Source organism: Triticum dicoccoides, chromosome 4A (genome assembly GCF_002162155.2).
Source record: "Triticum dicoccoides isolate Atlit2015 ecotype Zavitan chromosome 4A, WEW_v2.0, whole genome shotgun sequence".
Taxonomy (NCBI): Eukaryota; Viridiplantae; Streptophyta; class Magnoliopsida; order Poales; family Poaceae; genus Triticum; species Triticum dicoccoides.
Genome location: NC_041386.1, coordinates 575,551,940 through 575,571,786, shown reverse-complemented (window position 1 = coordinate 575,571,786; position 19,847 = coordinate 575,551,940). Strand labels below are relative to the sequence as shown.

The 19,847-nt window shown below is 46.3% G+C and overlaps 1 protein-coding gene and 1 pseudogene across 1 annotated transcript; one reads left to right on the top strand and one right to left on the bottom strand.

The window, feature by feature from the left end:
• Positions 1 to 2,663, bottom strand: LOC119286872 (pentatricopeptide repeat-containing protein At2g37230-like). Its single transcript, XM_037566343.1, has one exon. The coding sequence runs from the start codon at positions 2,639 to 2,641 to the stop codon at positions 356 to 358; it is 2,286 nt and encodes a 761-aa protein (XP_037422240.1). The 5' UTR covers positions 2,642 to 2,663; the 3' UTR covers positions 1 to 355.
• LOC119283680 lies at positions 2,640 to 3,938 on the top strand (annotated as a pseudogene).
• The last annotated feature ends 15,909 nt before the right edge of the window (positions 3,939 to 19,847 follow it).

Below are 19,847 nucleotides of genomic sequence, written 5' to 3'. Positions count from 1 at the left end.
TGGATCAAAGCCTTCCTTTGGCATCATGCCAAAACAGAACAAAATTCTGGGCTATCTTTAGTACAGCCACTTATAAAGAATGAAGTAACAGGATATTATAGATGTAATTCTGAACTAAATTCATAAGAAGCACATCTGCCTCAATTATTAAACATGTTTCTTCGCTAAGACATGGTGCAAGATTAAATCAGGGTTTTCGTGAGAAAGGTAAATTTACCAATCTTGCTTGAGCTAGGATGAAAATCCTCATTTGACAGATGGCCCAACAGGCATTGACGAAACAAACAAAGAGCTGATTTCTTTTCTTCTTCAATTAAAAAAGCAAACAGGATCTCCCATGAATTCTGAAACCTCGCTACGCACCCATGGCAGAGTTTTTGCCCCTCTTGGATGTTGAAGATCCATTCTCTACCAAGATCCTAGACAAAATGTCAGCTTGCTTAGAGTATCCTCCAGCTTTTAAGCTATCCATCAAAGCATCACAGCCCTTCTGGTCTACAACACCTCCTTTGTGCTTGATCTTGCAGAGCATGGAGTAGGCTGGCAATGTCTTCTCCTCAGTGTACAGGGCTTCCAGGACTTTGTCATAGGTTGAGAAGCTAACTTCGAAGTCCCGGTCCAATGCAAAATCAGCCAGCTTATGTGCCTCCATCACCTTGTCCTTCTGGCAAAGGGAAACAAGCAACTTGTCCAGATCAGGCATAAAGCCATTTTCCAGCATCAGATTGACGCGACCAATCGCCTCCTCCACATGACCCCTCATGAAGAGAGCTTCCAAGATCTTATGTGCCACATCCATATTCTCAGTAACCCCCTTCTCGATCATACTCTTCATGACCCTACTTGCGGTCTGAACCCGGCCAGCATTGAAAAGCGACACCATGACAGACTGGAACAGAGCTGGCCTTGGTAAGTGACCATGCACCATCATGCTGTCCAATGCTGTCTTTGCATCAGCTGGCTCATTTTTCTTCAGGAAGCTATCAATAAGCAGTGCATGCGAATGGGGGTCAGTAGGGACACCACGGCGTGTCATAATGGCCAGAATCTCCTTTGCAGCCTCCAGTGCACCTTCCTTTGCATGCCCACGGATAAGACTGTTGAATGCAGACTTGTCATCCACACCTTTCTTCATCAGCTGCCTGAAGAACGTCTCAGCCTTGTTGGTATTTCCGTTGTTGCACAGATACTCGATCACTGGATTATAAGCCGATGCTTCCAGCACTGGACTCTTTGGGCTAAGCAGTGTGCCCTTCTCAAGAAGCTCATCGAGCACCTCCACAGCACCATCACACTTACCACCTGCACACAAGCTCTCCATCAGCACACCGTACTGCCTCGGGTCCAGCAGGACATGCTTGAACTGCCCGCTCTTCTTATGCACCTCCAATGCCCCATCCAAATCTCCAGCTTTGCACAATGTCGACACAAGCCTCAGAAACACCGATTTGTCCTTTGGCGTGAGTCGCCGCTCTGCCATATCCTCCACTGCCTTCCGGGCCTCCGCAGTCTTCCCCTCGTCATCACAAAGCCCTGGCATCAATGCAGCAAACGTCTTCTCGCTCAACCTCAGCCCCTTCTCCCCCATCTCCTTGAACAACCCCACTGCCTCCTCAACCTTGTTCGCCTCAACATATCCCTTGATCATGACATTGTATGAGATTGAGTTCTGCTCAAAGCCAGCGCCCGGCATTTCATCAAACACATTCCGTGCACTCTCCATATCACCTGTCCGCACCCAGGCATTGAGCAGGGTGTTGTAGGTCGTCACATCAGGCGTCACCCCGTGGCCCTTCATGTCCCCAAAGACCCTCACGGCGGACTCCATCTTTTTGCACAGGCCGAAGCCCCAGATCAGCGTGTTGTAGGTGGACAAGTCCGGGACGACGCCGTCGGCGATCATGGCGTTGTAGATCCGCCTGGCCATGGCCTCGCGGCCGCGGCAGAGAATGGCCTTGAGCACGGCGTTGTAGGAGAGCGCGGTGCGGGCGATGCCCAGCTCGGGCATCAGGCGGAAGAGCTTGACGGCCTCCTGCGGGATGCCGGCCTTGCCGTAGGCGGCGACGAGGGCCGCGACCGTGGCCTCTTCAAGGGGGATGGAGAAGGACGGCATGCTCTCGAGGAGGATGCAGCGGGCGTGGTTGAGCATGCTCTTGGACGCGAGGATCGGGACGAGGAGCGCGAAGGTGGCCGGCTCCGGGCGGAACCCGGCGCGGCGGTACGCGAAGCGGAAGAACTGGAGCGAGAGGTCGGCGCGGTTGGCGGCGGCCGCGGCGGAGATCACGCCGTGGACGAGCGGCGCCGAGAGAGTCGGGGAGAGCAGGCGGACCGAGTTCTCCATGCGGGTTGTCCACTTGCGGCGGCGGATCATGTGGAGGATCTTCTCGTGCAGGGGCTCCTCCTCCCGGAGGGCACGGGCCGGGGCCGACTCCAAGGCCTCTGCCTCCGTCCCCGGCGCGGCCGTTGCTGCCGGGCCTTGTTCCGGGGTCTCCACGGCGGAGACGGATGCGGGAGATGCTGCGTCGATAGTGGGGGCGGCGGCGGAGGAGCAGAAGGCATGGCGGAGGTGGAGGGGGGTGGGGGCGTGGGGGTTGCCGGAGACGAGCGGGAGGAGGGGGATGCGAAGGTGGCGGCGCGCCATGGCTGCGGGAGGTTTCGGGGAACGGCAAAGTCAAGTGTGGGATGTTTTTTTGTTTTTGGAGTGACCGGAATTGTGTGATGGTGGGCTGTGTTAGCTGGGCCGACAAATGGCCTTGTTGTTGCTCTTTTTTTCTTTCAAAAATGAGGAAAGTATCATTTTCCCCCTGAAATCCTTTCTAATGGACCAGTTTCCCCCTCAACTCTAATATCGGATCAATCAGCCCCTCAAATCTTTAAAACCGGATCAATTTCCCCCTATGGTGGTTTTGGACTTGATTTTGAGTGGTTTGGACCCAGGCCGTGCACTTCTCGTTGACTGAACTCCTTGACTAGGCTGACCGTGCTCCGGGGCGCTGGCATGATGGACGCCTACTACTCCTGGTCCTCCAAGCAGAGTTACAAGACCGGCTACGTCTGGCACGACTCACCGCCGACGATCCCGTGCACCTGCCAGCGGTGCCCAGTACGTGCTCAAGGGCTCCGAGCTGCTCCGCCTCCTTCCCGCGCCAGCCTACCCGCGCGACGCCTTCGCCTGCTCATCCTCGTCCTCCTCCACCTCGAGCTGCCAGGCCGGGAACGAGAACAAGCTGCCCAAAGCGGCCATTAGCAAGGCTCACGGCCGGCGCAAGAACTAGAGCTCCTTCGACCTCGACCAGTACTGGGTGGCCGCCGCGCGCAGCGGCGCTGGGGCGAACGCGAACGCGGCCACGCAGACCGGCGAGAAATGCGGCCGGCACCGGGGCCCCGAGCCGTCTCCGCCGCAACAGCCTATGACAGATCTCGGAGCCGACAAGATCTCGTCGCCGCCGTCGTCCAACAGCCCCGACACGCTAGAGACGCTCATCAAAATGATGCCCGCAAGGCTGCCACCTCGAACACCATTGCCGCTTGCCGGAGGAAGAGGATGCAGGCCTATCACAAGGGCGTGATCGCGGGCGGCCGGATGCGCGCGTCCACGGTGCTGATGCACCTCATCTTCTACGGCGGCCGAGCGGGGCACCAATCCGGGTGGTGCGAGGCACACAGAGCGGTTCCCTTGCGGACGGTCGGACCTGACCAGCGGCACGATGGCGGACAGCTTCTCGAGGAGCATCAGCGTGGTTGTAGGTATCGAGCAGGAGTACATCAGCGGCAGCCTGGTGGAGACCAAGAAGACGACGAGCGGCGAGCATGCCGGCCACGGAGGCGAGCTCGACGCACTGAAGCAGTCATCTCCACCCAACTGTTCTGAAGCGAAGTGCACGGTCAATCCAGAGAAATGCATGGTATGGGTCAAAACCACTTCAAATCAAGTCTGAAACCACCTTAGGGGAGAATTGATCCGGTTTTACAGATTTGAGGGGCTGATTGATCCAGTATTAGAGTTGAGGGGGAAATTGGTCCATTGCAGAGGATTTCAGGGGGAAAACGATACTTTCCTCTTCAAAAATAGATCCACATGATGCTAAAAAAAATAGATCCACCTTCGAGCATAGTAAAAAAAAGTAAAAAATATGTTGGTTGTGTGTACGTAGTAGCGGTGAGTGGCGTGTCGACGGTGGAGCAACGTCGCCCAAAATAAAAATGTTGTGGTTTTGTCCCCACTCTGATGCAGCCATCATGGCTAACACGGCACACATCGGATGTCAGCAATACGGGAAACGGGGTCCCTCGAGCATGTTGAAATGGGTCGGACTTGGAACCATGGGGCCCAAGAAGCAAGGTCCCAGGAGACAACGCCAAGGACCAGTGATCAGGCCTTTCCGAGCACATGCCCTCATCCAGCTCGAGCTGGGCGATCTCACATTGTTCACAACCCCTAATCTGTACAACCCCAACTTCAATGGCCACAAAGAAGATTTAAGGACCCAAGGGAAGTGCCCAGGTCCGTCCCTGAGCGCCTTCAATCTTCGCGAGCGCTAGCTCTGCTCTTGTGGGCCCTCCAGGGGCCTACCAACCGACAAGGAAGATAGGCGCATTTAATGCCAGGCTAATCCAGGAGGAAATCAACCGGAGATGGAAACCTGTCATAGAAAATTATCTTAAGTGACATTTTTTGGTCCTTCACTAGGATTTTTGTCACAAAATAGCACACATTTTTATAGTGTGATTGGGGTTGTTGAGCGATTCGTTCAAGATGTCATGGTCGTCGGGGCCGAGATCGCTTAGAGGTTGCCTGCGTTGTCATCGGGATTGCCGTTGCCGCCATTGCTATTGACGTTCCCGCCATTATTGCCATCATCACCGTTGATACGTCTCCAACGTATCTATAATTTTTGATTGTTCCATGCTATTATATTATCAACCTTGGATGGTTATATGCATTTATATGCTATTTTATATAATTTTTGAGACTAACCTATTAACTTAGAGCCCAATGCCAGTTTCTGTTTTTTCCTTATTTTTGAGTATCGCAGAAAAGGAAAACCAAACGGAGTCCAATTGACATGAAATTTCACGAAGATCATTTTTAGACCAGAAGAAGCCCACGGAGTACCGGAGATGGGCCAGAAGAGTCCCGAGGCCACCACGAGGGTGGGGGCACGCCCTACCCCCCTGGGCGCGCCCCTACCTCGTGGCCGCCTCGGGGACCCCCCCTGACTTGATCCCAACTCCAACACCTCTTATATAACCCCAAACTTTCAGAAAGAAACCTAGGTTGGGAGTTCCGCCACCGCAAGCCTCTGTAGCCACTAAAAACCAATCTAGACCCGTTTCGGCACCCTGCCGGAGGGGGAATCCCTCTCTGGTGGCCATCTTCATCATCCCGGCGCTCTCCATGATGAGGAGGGAGTAGTTCACCCTCGGGGCTGAGGGTATGTACCAGTAGCTATGTGTTTGATCTCTCTCTCTCTCTCTCTCTCTCTCTCTCTCTCTCTCGTGTTCTTGATTTGGCACGATCTTGATGTACCGCGAGCTTTGCTACTATAGTTGGATCTTATGATGTTTCTCTCCCTCTACCTTCTTGTAATGGATTGAGTTTTCCCTTTAAAGTTATCTTATCAGATTGAGTCTTTAAGGATTTGAGAACACTTGATATATGTCTTGCATGTGCTTATCTGTGGTGACAATGGGATATCACGTGATCCACTTGATGTATGGTTTTGCTGATCAACTTGCGAGTTCCGTGACCTCGTGAACTTGTGCATAGGGGTTGTCACACGTTTTCGTCTTGACTCTCAGATAGAAACTTTGGGGCACTCTTTGAAGTTCTTTGTGTTGGTTGAATAGATGAATCTGAGATTGTGTGATGCATATCGTATAATCATACCGACCGATACTTGAGGTGACATTGGAGTATCTAGGTGACAATAGGGTTTTGGTTGATTTGTGTCTTAAGGTGTTATTCTAGTACGAACTCTAGGATAGATTGAACGGAAAGAATAGCTTCGCATTATTTTACTACGGACTCTTGACTAGATCGATCAGAAAGAATAACTTTGAGGTGGTTTCGTACCCTACCATAATCTCTTCCTTTGTTCTCCGCTATTAGTGACTTTGGAGTGACTCTTTGTTGCATGTTGAGGGATAGTTATATGATCCAATTATGTTATTATTGTTGAGAGAACTTGCACTAGTGAAAGTATGAACCCTAGGCCTTGTTTCCTAGCATTGCAGTTACCTTGCTGTTTTTATATTTTCAGATTACAAAAACCTACATCTACCATCCATATTGCACTTGTATCACCATCTCTTCGCCGAACTAGTGCATCTATACAATTTACCATTGTATTGGGTGTGTTGGGGACACAAGAGACTCTTTGCTATTTGGTTGCAGGGTTGTTTGAGAGAGACCATCTTCATCCTACGCCTCCCACGGATTGATAAACCTTAGGTCATCCACTTGAGGGAAATTTGCCACTGTCCTACAAACCTCTGCACTTGGAGGCCCAACAACGTCTACAAGAAGAAGGTTGTGTAGTAGACATCAAGCTCTTTTATGGAGCCGTTGCCGGGGAGGTTAGCGCTTGAAGGTATATCTTTAGATCTTGCAATCGAATCTTTTAGTTTCTTATTTTATCGCTAGTTTAGTTATAAAAGAAAACTACAAAAAAATAGAATTAAGGTTGCCTCATATGCTTCGTCTTTTTTATGTCTTTCATGAAAATAAGTATTCCGATAATTGTGCCAAAGTGTTAGAAGAAGAATGCATTGGAATGTTTGGCACTAAATCTTTGTATGATGAGCATGATTGCAATGTTGTTAGTATGAGCTCTTTGAATATCCATGATACTAATGATGATTGCACTAGTCATGATGAAAATGTCTCTTATAAGCATGTCAATTTTTGTGGAGTGCATAGAGTTTGCAAGTACACACCAAATAGGGAAGATAGATTTTGCAAGAGGCATAAGTATTTAGAAACTAATTGGTTGCAAGAAAGGCTAGATGTTTGTGCTGAAAATTTAAATTTCTTGGCCATCCTTGTGAACTTTGCAATGAATGTGGTCATTTAAATATCCAATGCAAATTGTTTCATGATCGAATCATGTCCAAAAATTGCGATGACTTGATTTCCCTTGCGCATCATAATAAACTTAGTTTGTTTCTGGGTTATGAAGAAATGAAATGTATAATTAAGGATATTCCAGAATTTGCCCTCGATAATGTTCTTGATTTTGATCTAGAGGAAATTTATATGTATTGTGCAGTGAATTGCATTGAAAATCCTCATATTGCCAATTACATAAAGACAAGAAAACAAATAGAAGATGAAGAGAATACTAATGAAAGGGAAGAGACTTCCCAATATCCTCCTATTATTTCTTATGATGAATCAGGTAACGAGGAGGAGCCTTCTATTCAACCAATCTCATTAATAACGAGCTCCAAAAAGAGGATTAAACCCACACATGATGTGAAGAAGAAAAAGAAAAGACGGAGAAGCAAAGGTAATAAGGTATTCCTCCCAAATGATGTTGCTCCTATTACTCATTGTGATGATGATAATTGTTATATTATTGGTGCTATCCATACTATTAATGATGAGAGTGATTATGCTTATGATATGAAAAAGCCCAAGCTTGGGGATGCTATGATTAATGAAGATGATATTTTTAGTCTCCCAAGTTTTGATGAGCAAATTTACTATGATGATAGCATGCCTCCAATTTATGATGATTATATTGATGAAAGTGGATTCGGAAGAATGTCAACTTTAGGAAGTAATGATCCCACTATTTTGGAGGATGTTGAATCTTATTGTAATAATTATAAAGTGGATTTGGAGAGGTCATGACTTTATTTAGTAATGATTCCACTATCTTGGAAGAGGTTTCAATTGATTATGATGAGAACAAAGTTGCTACTTATGATGATTATTGTGATGACACTTATGCTACAAAAAGTAGTGATGATTATATTTATAAAACTTGTCATGATTATGATTACCCTTTTTCTGAACATTACTCTTTTAATGTGGAAACAATTTATAGTATTCGAGTTTCTTATGATACTCCCACTATTCCGAATGAGAAGAATTTTGCTTATGTGGAGAATAGTAAATTTTCTATGCTTGTAGATCATGAAAAGAATGTTTTATGTGATAGTTATATTGTTGAATTCGTTCATGATGTTACTAAAAATTCTTATGAGGGAGGAATATATGCTGTGGGAGTTGCAACAATATCAAGTTTCCTCTCTATGTGCTTAAAATCCTGAAGTTATGCTTGTTTTACCTTCCTATGCAAGTTGATTCTTGTTCCCATAAGTTGTTTGCTCACAAAATCTCTACGCATAGGAAGTGGGTTAGGCTTAAATGTGCTAGTTATATTCTTCATGATGCTCTCTTTATGTTTCAATTCTTATCTTTTATGTGAGCATCATTGAAATCATCATGCCTAGCTAGGGGCGTTAAACGATAGCGCTTGTTGGGAGGCAACCCAATTTTATTTTTATTCTTTGCTTTTTGCTCCTGTTTAGTAATAAATAATTCATCTAGCCACTTTTTAGATGTGGTTTTATTTTTTAATTAGTGTTTGTGCCAAGAAGAACCTTTGGGAAGACTTGGGTGAAGTCTTTGCGATCTTGCTGTAAAAAACAGAAACCTTTGCGCTCACGAGATTAGCTACCATTTTTCACTGGAGAGTGCAATTAGGTTGATTTTTTGCAGATGATAAATAGAAAAATTCCTCAGGTCCACAAATTTATTTCAGAATTTTTGGTGTGATAGAAGTATTTGAATGATATAGATTACTACAGATTGTTCTGTTTTTGACAGATTCTGTTTTCATTGTGTTGTTTGCTTATTTTGATGAATCTATGAGTAGTATCAGAGGGTATGAACCATAAAGAAGTTGGAATACAGTAGATATTACACCATTATGAATTTATAATGATTTCACAACAGTACCTAAGTGGTGGTTTATTTTCTTATACTAACGGAGCTTACAAGTTTTCTGTTAAGTTTTGTGTTGTGAAGTTTTGAAGTTTTGGTTAAAGATTCGATGGACTATGGAATAAGGAGTGGCAAGAGCCTAAGATTGGGGATGCACAAGGAACCACAAGGTAATATTCAAGGACAACCAAGAGCCTAAGCTTGGGGATGCCCAGATGACATCCCCTCTTTCGTCTTCGTTCATCGGTAACTTTACTTGGAGCTACATTTTTATTCACCACATGATATGTGTTTTGCTTGGAGCGTCATTTTATTTTCTTTTGTTTTGCTTGCTGTTTGAATAAAATACCAGAATCTGAAATTATTAAATGTTAGAGAGTCTTCACATAGTTGCATAACCATTCGACTACTCATTGATCTTCACTTATATTTTTCGGAGTAGTTTGTCGTTTGCTCTAGTGCCTCACTTATATCTTCTTAGAGCATGTCAGTGGTTTTATTTTATAGAAATAGATGAACTCTCATGCTTCACTTATATTATTTTGAGAGTCTTTTATAACAGCATGGTAATTTGTTTGAGTTATAAAATTAGTCCTAATATGATAGGCATCCAAGATGGGTAAAATAAAAAATTTCATATAAGTGCATTGAATACTATGAGAATTTTGATACTTGATAATTGTTTTGAGATATGAAGATGGTAATATTAGAGTCGTGCTAGTTGAGTAATTGTGAATTTGAGAAATACTTGTGTTGAGGTTTGCAAGTCCCGTAGCATGCATGTATGGTAATCGTTGTGTGACAAATTTGAAGCATGAGGTGTTTCTTTGATTGCCTTCCTTATGAGTGGCGGTCGGGGACGAGCGATGGTCTTTTCCTACCAATCTATCCCCCTAGGAGCATGCACGTAGTGCTTGGTTTTTGATGACTTGTAGATTTTTGCAATAAGTATGTGAGTTCTTTATGACTAATGTTGAGCCCATGGATTATACGCACTCTCATCCTTCCATCATTGCTAGCCTCTTCGGTATCACACATTGCCATTTCTCACCTTGAGAGTTGGTGCAAACTTCGCCGGTGCATCCAACCCCCGTGATATGCTATGCTCTGTCACACATAAACCTCCTTATATATTCCTCAAAACAGCCACCATACCTACCTATTATGGCATTTCCATAGCCATTCCGAGATATATTGCCATGCAACTTTCCACCGTTCCGTTCAGCATGACACACAATTCATATTGCCTTGCATGATCATGTAGTTGACATCGTATTTGTGGCAAAGCCACCATGCATAATTTATCATACATGTCACTCTTGATTCATTGCCCATCCCGGTACACCGCTGGAGGCATTCATATAGAGTCGTATCTTGTTCTAGTATCGAGTTGTAATCTTTGAGTTGTAAATAAATAGAAGTGTGATGATCATCATTAATAGAGCATTGTCCCAAAAAAGAAAAAAAGGGCCAAAAAAGGCCAAATAAAAAAACAAAAAAAGAAATAAAAGGGACAATGCTACTATCCTTTTTTTCCACACTTGTGCTTCAAAGTAGCACCATGATCTTTATGATAGAGAGTCTCTTGTTTTGTCACTTTCATATACTAGTGGGAATTTTTCATTATAGAACTGGCTTGTATATTCCAACAATGGGCTTCCACAAATGCCCTAGGTCTTCGTGAGCAAGCAAGTTGGATGCACACCCACTTAGTTTCTTTTGTTGAGCTTTCATACATTTATAGCTCTAGTGCATCCGTTGCATGGCAATCCCTACTCCTCGCATTGACATCAATTGATGGGCATCTCCATAGCCGTTGATTAGCCGCGTCAATGTGAGACTTTCTCCTTTTTTGTCTTCTCCACACAACCCCCATCATTATATTCTATTCCACCCATAGTGCTATGTCCATGGCTCACGCTCATGTATTGCGTGAAAGTTGAAAAAGGTTTGAGATTACTAAAGTATGAAACAATTGCTTGGCTTGTCATTGGGGTTGTGCATGATGAGAGCTTTTTTGTGTGACAAAAATGAAGCATATCCAAACTATATGATTTTGTAGGGATAAGATTTCTTTGGCCATGTTATTTTGAGAAGACATAATTGCTTAGTTAGTATGATTGAAGTATTATTATTTTTATGCCAATATTAAACTTTTATCTTGAATCTTATGGATCTGAATATTCTTGCCACAATAAAGAAGATTACATTGATAAATATGTTAGGTAGCATTCCACATCAAAAATTCTATTTGTATCATTTACCTACTCGAGGACGAACAAGAATTAAGCTTGGGGATGCTTGATACGTCTCCAACGTATCTATAATTTTTGATTGTTCCATGCTATTATATTATCAACCTTGGATGTTTTATATGCATTTATATGCTATTTTATATGATTATTGGGACTAACCTATTAACCTAGAGCCTAGTGCCAGTTTCTGTTTTTTCCTTGTTTTTGAGTATCGCAAAAAAGGAAAACCAAACAGAGTCCAATTGACCTGAAATTTCACGGAGATCATTTTTGGACCAGAAGAAGCTCATGGAGCACCGGAGATGTGCCAGAAGAGTCCCGAGGCCACCACGAGGGTGGGGGGCACGCCCTACCCCCTTGGGCGCGCCCCCTACCTCGTGGCCGCCTCGGGGACCCCCTGACTTGTTCCCGACTCCAACACCTCTTATATAACCCCAAACTTCCAGAAAGAAACCTAGATTGGGAGTTCCGCCACCGCAAGCCTCTGTAGCCACCGGAAATCAATCTAGACCCGTTCCGGCACCCTGCCGGAGGGGGGAATCCCTCTCCGGTGGCCATCTTCATCATCCCGGCGCTCTCCATGACGAGGAGGGAGTAGTTCACCCTCGGGGCTGAGGGTATGTACCAGTAGCTATGTGTTTGATCTCTCTCTCGTGTTCTTGATTTGGCACGATCTTGATGTATCACGAGCTTTGCTACTATAGTTGGATCTTATGATGTTTCTCCCCCTCTACCTTCTTGTAACGGATTGAGTTTTCCCTTTGAAGTTATATTATCGGATTGAGTCTTTAAGGATTTGAGAACACTTGATGTATGTCTTGCATGTGCTTATCTGTGGTGACAATGGGATATCACGTGATCCACTTGATGTATGTTTTGGTGATCAACTTGAGAGTTCCGTGACCTCGTGAACTTATGCATAGGGGTTGGCACACGTTTTCGTCTTGACTCTCCGGTAGAAACTTTGGGGCACTCTTTGAAGTTCTTTGTGTTGGTTGAATAGATGAATCTGAGATTGTGTGATGCATATCGTATAATCATACCCACGTATACTTGAGGTGACATTGGAGTATCTAGGTGACATTATGGTTTTGGTTGATTTGTGTCTTAAGGTGTTATTCTAGTACGAACTCTAGGATAGATTGAACAGGAAGAATAGCTTCGTGTTATTTTACTACGGACTCTTGACTAGATCGATCAGAAAGAATAACTTTGAGGTGGTTTCGTACCCTACCATAATCTCTTCGTTTGTTCTCCGCTATTAGTGACTTTGGAGTGATTCTTTGTTGCATGTTGAGGGATAGTTATATGATCCAATTATGTTATTATTGTTGAGAGAACTTGCACTAATGAAAGTATGAACCCTAGGCCTTGTTTCCTAGCATTGCAATACCGTTTGTGCTCACTTTTATCATTAGTTACCTTGCTGTTTTTATATTTTCAGATTACAAAAACATATATCTACCATCCATATTGCACTTGTATCACCATCTCTTCGCCGAACTAGTGCACCTATACAATTTACCATTGTATTGGGTGTGTTGGGGACACAAGAGACTCTTTGCTATTTGGTTGCAGGGTTGTTTGAGAGAGACCATCTTCATCCTACGCCTCCCACGGATTGATAAACCTTAGGTCATCCACTTGAGGGAAATTTGCTAATGTCCTACAAACCTCTGAACTTGGAGGCCCAACAACATCTAAAAGAAGAAGGTTGTGTAGTAGACATCGACCGCCCTCGTTTTTGTTGTCGTTGTCGTTGCCACCCCTGCCGTTGTTGTTGTCTAGGGTGTCTGCCATGTAGATGTTGTAGGTGGAGGTATCTGTCCACTTGCCTATGAGCATGGCTATTGGTGGGTTGTCTGAGGACTCGCCAACCTCCTCGTCGCCGATTTTGTCAGAGGCACTTGCGAGGACTTCGCTTAGATCCTCAACATTGGCGACGAGATGGGTGGTGGGTGTGTCAAAAAACCTGACCCTCCCCAGCGATTCCTAATATGATCATATGCCTAGACCTCACTGTCTCATATATTTAGTTTTCTAAATCTGATCTAACATCTCATGTACTAGAAGTTTCTCACATTCTTCTTGGATCCGATCTGACATCGGGACCAGAGGAAGCTTTTCCAAGATCCAATCTGACATGGATCTCGGTTTTTCATCCTTGGCCTGATCTGACATCTGGGCCTTGGGAGGTGTCGTTGGGTCCTAACTTGAAGCTAGGTCCGATGAGGATTTTTCACAATTGTCCTGGATCAGATTTAACATCCGGGCAAATTTTCGACCTGGTTTGACACTCAATGCGTGAAGACCAGCTCCCCGCGTGAAACCGTTGTGTACTCCATGTTCCCGAATCTGACGACCCGGTCATGAGCAAAGGTTTCGACCTGGCCTAGGTGGCCGGTCGAGTCAACGAGGAGGGTGATGTTGCCGAAGAAGAAGATATGTCCTGGCATGAAAGTAGCACCGGTACCGATGTGTTCTCTGATCTTGATCCCCATCGTATAGTGATGACTACTTAGCAGGACCAGCATGGGCCACCAATGACAGAGCTAAATCCAGAAGATCTCAGGTATGGGATCCCGAATTAAGCGTCTAGATACGACAATGACAAAGACACAAGGTGTTACCCAGGTTTAGATTATCCGAAGAGTTAACACCCTACATCCTGCTTGTCTTTATTGCTTTGGATTGAAAGTTCAAAGTACAAATGATCTACCATGAGATTGTTGTGTGTCCTTTATGAGTCCTACCCATCGGCTTATATATACCAGGGGGTCTAGGGTTACATTATGCTAGTCGGCAACATATGAGAAAATCGAGTTTACGATGAATCTGACATCTTGGGGTACACGACAAGTCTTTGGGAGTGAACCATTGATGCGTCATGGGTCGTTTGGTGTGCCCCACTCCTAAACCGACATGGAGTCTTGAGCCCGTGGGCCGGGAGATGACATGGTGAGAAACCCCCTAGCGGGGACACCATCGCGTGGCAGCGGCGTGCCTGCGTAGTGGCCCGACGCCCATCGACAGCGTGGAGGTGGCAGTGACACAGCATGACGACGACGCGGTAGCGACGGTCCGGCCCGGTGCATCATGAAGTTTCACGCGGTTATCCACCCGTCAAAATTATAAAGGAAGGCTTTCATCCCATAAATGTGCGAGACGAGAGAGGTGATTATATGGGATCAGTAACAAAATCGGGTTTATGGGAACCGTTTGAGTTTTTTAGGGGCAATCCCTATTTGGTGAGATTCGGTGCATTTGTTAAAAGAAACAATTCGCTTAGATTCGAACTAGAGACCTCCTGGTCATTCATAGGTTGCACTAACCACTCGCCTTCCTCACCTTATCTACTTAGTTACATTCATCCTCCTTACATCTATTTGTTTTTTCTGTTTCTATTTATTTTTTATTTTTTATTTGAAAGGATTTTGTTCATTTTTTTATTCTTTTTCTTTTGCTAAATTGAATGAACTTTTCCAAAACTAATGATATTTTTTCAAAACTGATGAACTTTTTGTTGGGGAACGCAATATTTTGATACGTCTCCGTCGTATCTACTTTTTCAAACACTTTTGCCCTTGTTTTGGACTCTAACTTGCATGATTTGAATGGAACTAACCTGGACTGATGCTGCTTTCAGCAGAATTGCCATGGTGTTATTTTTGTGCAGAAATAAAAGTTCTCGGAATGACCTGAAAATGAACGGAGAATTATTTTGGAATATATAAAAAATACTGGAAGGAAGATCCACGTCAGGGGGCCTCCACCTGTCCACGAGGGTGGGGGGCGCGCCCCCTGCCTCGTGGCCCCCTGACGCTCCACCAACCTCAACCCTGACTCCATATATTCACTTTCAGGGAGAAAAAACCCAGAGAGAAGGATTCATCGCGTTTTATGATACGGAGCCTCCGCCAAGCCCTAAACTCTCTCGGGAGGGCTGATCTGTTGTTCGTTCGGGGCTCCGGAGAGGGGAATTCGTCGCCATCGTCATCATCAACCTTCCTCCATCACCAATTGCATGATGCTCACCACCATGTGTGAGTAATTCCAACGTAGGCTTGCTGGGCGGTGATGGGTTGGATGAGATTTATCATGTAATCGAGTTAGTTTTGTTAGGGTTTGATCCCTAGTATCCACTATGTTCTGAGATTGATGTTGCTATGACTTTGCTATGCTTAATGCTTGTCACTAGGGCACGAGTGCCATGATTTCAGATCTGAACCTCTTATGTTTTCATCAATACATGAGAGTTCTTGATTGTGATGCCCGGATACTTAAGCTACAATGAACCTCTGCTAATGATGCCACATCACCTCGATTACCGTGGCTAATGTCGCGTTAGTTTGATACCATTCAAATTCAAATTAAAAATCAAGCAAACAATAATTTTTTTCAAATATTAAAACTAAAATGTTCGGGTTGTGCCAATTAATGCCTAGGTATTTATGGTGAAGAAATCATGCTTTTACAAATTGTCTGGATACTTTAAAACAAATTAAAATAGTAAAGGAAAGTAATAAATAAAAACAAAAGAAAACAAAGAAAATAGAAATAAAAGAAAAAGGGAAAACACCCCCGGGCCACGGCCTAACCGGCCACTAGGCCGCCCGGCCGGCCCAGCTGGCCCAACCAGCCAGCCGGCCACCCCCACTTCCCATATCCCCTCACCCCGTGACCTAACCCACCGACACCCACTTCCCCCCACTTGCCCCCTCTCCTCCCTCTGTCCTCCCGATCCAGATCGGGGGAAATGCCCCTGACGCCGCTTGTCTCCGCCCACCATGCCTCCGACCTCCTCCGCGACGCCACCTCATCGGAGCGCTGCCTCGCCGTCTTCCTCCTCGACCCCTCGCTGGAGCTGCCCCACCGGACTCCATCGTCGACGAGGCCGTCCCCGTCTTCCATCTCGCGCCCCACTGCCCATGCCCTACGCCCACAGTGAGCCGCCGCCTCCCTCTCCCCTCCTTGCTTCCGTAGCACCGCCGCATAGCCCCGCAGCTCACTTCCTCAGCTGCGGCTCGCTACCGCCTGCGACCACTAGAGCCCGCGTGCTCACCCGCAGCGCTCACCTGCTGCCGCTTCCTCCCGCGTGCGCACGCCCGACCACACGCTCGCGGCCACCACAACCCCGACCGCGTCCGCGCGCCCCAGCACAGCTCCGCTGCAGCCCGGTCGCCCCTGGCCTCTCCTCCTCTCGCACCCGCGCGCACACAGCACCCATCGCATGGCGTTGCGTCGGCCACCGAACCTGCTACCGCGGCCTCGTTCGCCTCCAGTCGCCGCGCCCATGGTCCCCTCGCGCACACCGCGCCCGTCGCGCCCCATCCTCCCGCCGCGGTTCTCGCCCCTGCAGTGCCTCCCCTGCTGCTGCCGCTATTCTTGCGCCGCGCGCAGCCCGAACCCCCCTCACACGGCCTCACCGGTGCCGTTCCCGGCCGGCTCCCGGTCGTCGCCCAGCGCTGGCGCCCCGTTCCCCCACCGTTGGCCGGGGCATGCGCCCAAACGGGCTGGTGCCCATGCCCGACACCCGTAAACCGCTCGCCCGCTATGCCCCTATGGGCCTATGACCAGTGGGCCCAACCCCAGAACAATTTTTTTAATAATAATAAATAAATAAATATATTAATTATTTAATTAATAAATTAATTAAATTAATTAATTAACTAATTGTGTTTAATTAAACTAATTAACCTAATTAACTACTATAGTTAACTTAACTAATCTGTTAACTAAACTAATTAAAGTGGTTAGCTAGTTAGCAATCAATGGCATGTGGGACCCACACGTCAGCGACCCAGTCAACATCTCTGTTGACTGCTGACGTCATGCTGACATCATGATGACGTCAGCATGTACTGTTCTGGATAATGTTGAATTAAATTAATTAAGAAAATTCTAAAAATGATTTAAAATTTTAGAAAATCATATAAAATAAACCGTAGCTCAGATGAAAATACATTCTACATGAAAGTTGCTCAGAACGATGAGACGGATCCGAATACGCAACCCGTTCTTCCGCCACACATCCCTAGCATAGCGAACACACAACTTTTCCCCTCCGGTCCGTTTGTCCGAAAACGCAAAACGCCGAGAATACTTTCCCGGATGTTTCCCCCCTTCGCCGGTATGACCTAATACCGCGTTAGGGCATACCTAGCTCTGTGTATTACCTCGTTATGTTTTGTGATGCTTTGTTTGCTCCGTATTTACTGTTTCCCCCCGTCCTCTTCTCTCGCTAGACACCGAGACCGACGCCGCTGCTACCCAGTACGACTACGCTGTTGACGACCTCTCTCTCTTGCCAGAGCAACCAGGCAAGCCCCCCCTTGATCACCAGATATCGCCTACTCTTCTCTATACTGCTTGCATTAGAGTAGTGTAGCATGTTACTGCTTTCCGTTAATCCTATTCTGATGCATAGCTTGTCCTTGCTATTACTGTTGTTACCTTTACATGCAATCCTAAATGCTTAGTATAGGATGCTAGTGTTCCATCAGTGGCCCTAAACTCTTGTTCGTCTGCCATGCTGTACTACTGGGCCGTGATCACTTTGGGAGGTGATCACGGGCATATGTTGTATACTTTATACTGTTACATTACTTATGATACTGTTCGGAGATGGGGGCTGAAGGGGCAGGTGGCTCCATCCAGGTAGTGGTGGGCCTGAGTTCCCGACGGCCCCCGACTGTTACTTTGAGGTGGAGCGACAGGGCAGGTTGAGATCACCTAGGAGAGAGGTGGGCCTGGCCCTGGTCGGCGTTCGCGGATACTTAAACACGCTTAACGAGATCTTGGTATTTGATCTGAGTCTGGCCACTGGCTTATACGCACTAACCATCTATGTGGGGACAATTATGGGCACTCGACATCATGGTATCAGCCGAAGCCTTCGTGACACCAGCGACTGAGCGGCGCGCGCTGGGTTGGACCGCTTAACGCAACTTCCTTTGTAATGGAGGTTGCTAGGTCTGCTCACCGGCCGCCCTCGCAACGTGCAGGTGTGCAATGGGCGATGGGCCCAGACCCCTGCGCCATAGGATTTAGACCGGCGTGCTGACCTCTCTGTTGTGCCTAGGTAGGTCTACGACGTGTTGATCTTCCGAGGCCGGGCATGACCCAGAAAAGTGTGTCCGGACAAAGGGGATCAAGCGTGGCCGGGCATGATCTATTCGAATAGCCGTGTCCCTCGGTAAAAGGACGACCCAGAGTTGTACCTTGACCTTATGACAACTAAAACCGGATACTTAATAAAACACACCCTTCCAAGTGCCAGATACAACCGGTGATCGCTCTCTCACAGGGCGACGAAGGGAGGATCATCGGTTAGGATTATGCTATGCGATGCTACTTGGTGAACTTACCATCTACTCTCTTCTCCTACTGCAAGATGGAGGTTACCAGAAGCGTAGTCTTCGATAGGACTAGCTATCCCCCTCTTATTCCGGCATTCTGCAGTTCAGTCCACATATGATACCCCTTTTTCCATTTGATACCAATGCATACATATGTAGTGTAGCTCCTTGCTTGCGAGTACTTTGGATGAGTACTCACGGTTGCTTTGCTCCCCCCTTTCCCCCTTTCTATACCTGGTTGTCGCGACCAGATGATGGAGTCCAGGAGCCAGATGATCCCGAGGATGATTCTACATGGAGTTCGACTTCGAGGAGTAGTTAGGAGGTCCCAGGCAGGAGGTCTCGCCTTTTCGACCGTTCCTACTTTTGTGCTAGCCTTCTCAAGGCAAACTTGTTTAACTTATGTCTGTACTCAGATATTGTTGCTTCCGCTGACTCTTGTGCCTTCGAGCATTTGTATTCGAGCCTTCGAGGCCCCTGGCTTGTAATATAAAGCTTGTATTATTTTAATTTGTGTCTAGAGTTGTGTTGTGATATCTTCCCGTGAGTTCCTGATCTTGGTCGTACACATTTGCGTGCATGATTAGTGTACGGTCAAATCGGGGGCGTCACTAGTTGGTATCAGAGCTGACTGCCTGTAGGAATCCCCTTCCCAACTCCTTGGCCGAAGTCGAGTCTAGTCATTGAAAAACTTTTACTAATATGGTCGTGTGGCTTACGGGCCCATGTCGCCATTGGGTGGTATTAGGATCTTTTACTCCTTGTCTATACTCTGGGACTCTGATCTCTCTTCTATTCGGGTTAAATGAATTTTGCTAAATCTAACATTAGGATCTCGTTATCACTTTCACCCGGAGAGCCCCTTATTACTGATGATCGTCTGCTGCACGTGAAGACCCTGAAGATACTCTCCGCTATTAACCCGAGAACTTGTGTTCATCGCGTTTGCAATTCCCCTTCCACCGTCAACCCTTATGGATAACTACTTGCAATTGTTATTCTTACATACATCCCTAGTTGGTCTTGTTATTACAAGATACCCCTAAATACTCGTCATTGTTTCGATAATCCTTTGAGCTTACTGCCTTGCTGCTCTTTGTCATTTGAATACCCCTATGGATAATTCTCGCACTTATCGAGTATCCGCTCATCCCCCAGTTGTTCATGTGTTTCACAATGGTCCTCGAAATATTATTCGATCCTCCAAAAATCCTTAGTAGCTTATTGCTCTGCAATACTTGTCTGCTTGCATTATGGATGCTTTCCATATGTCTGGCA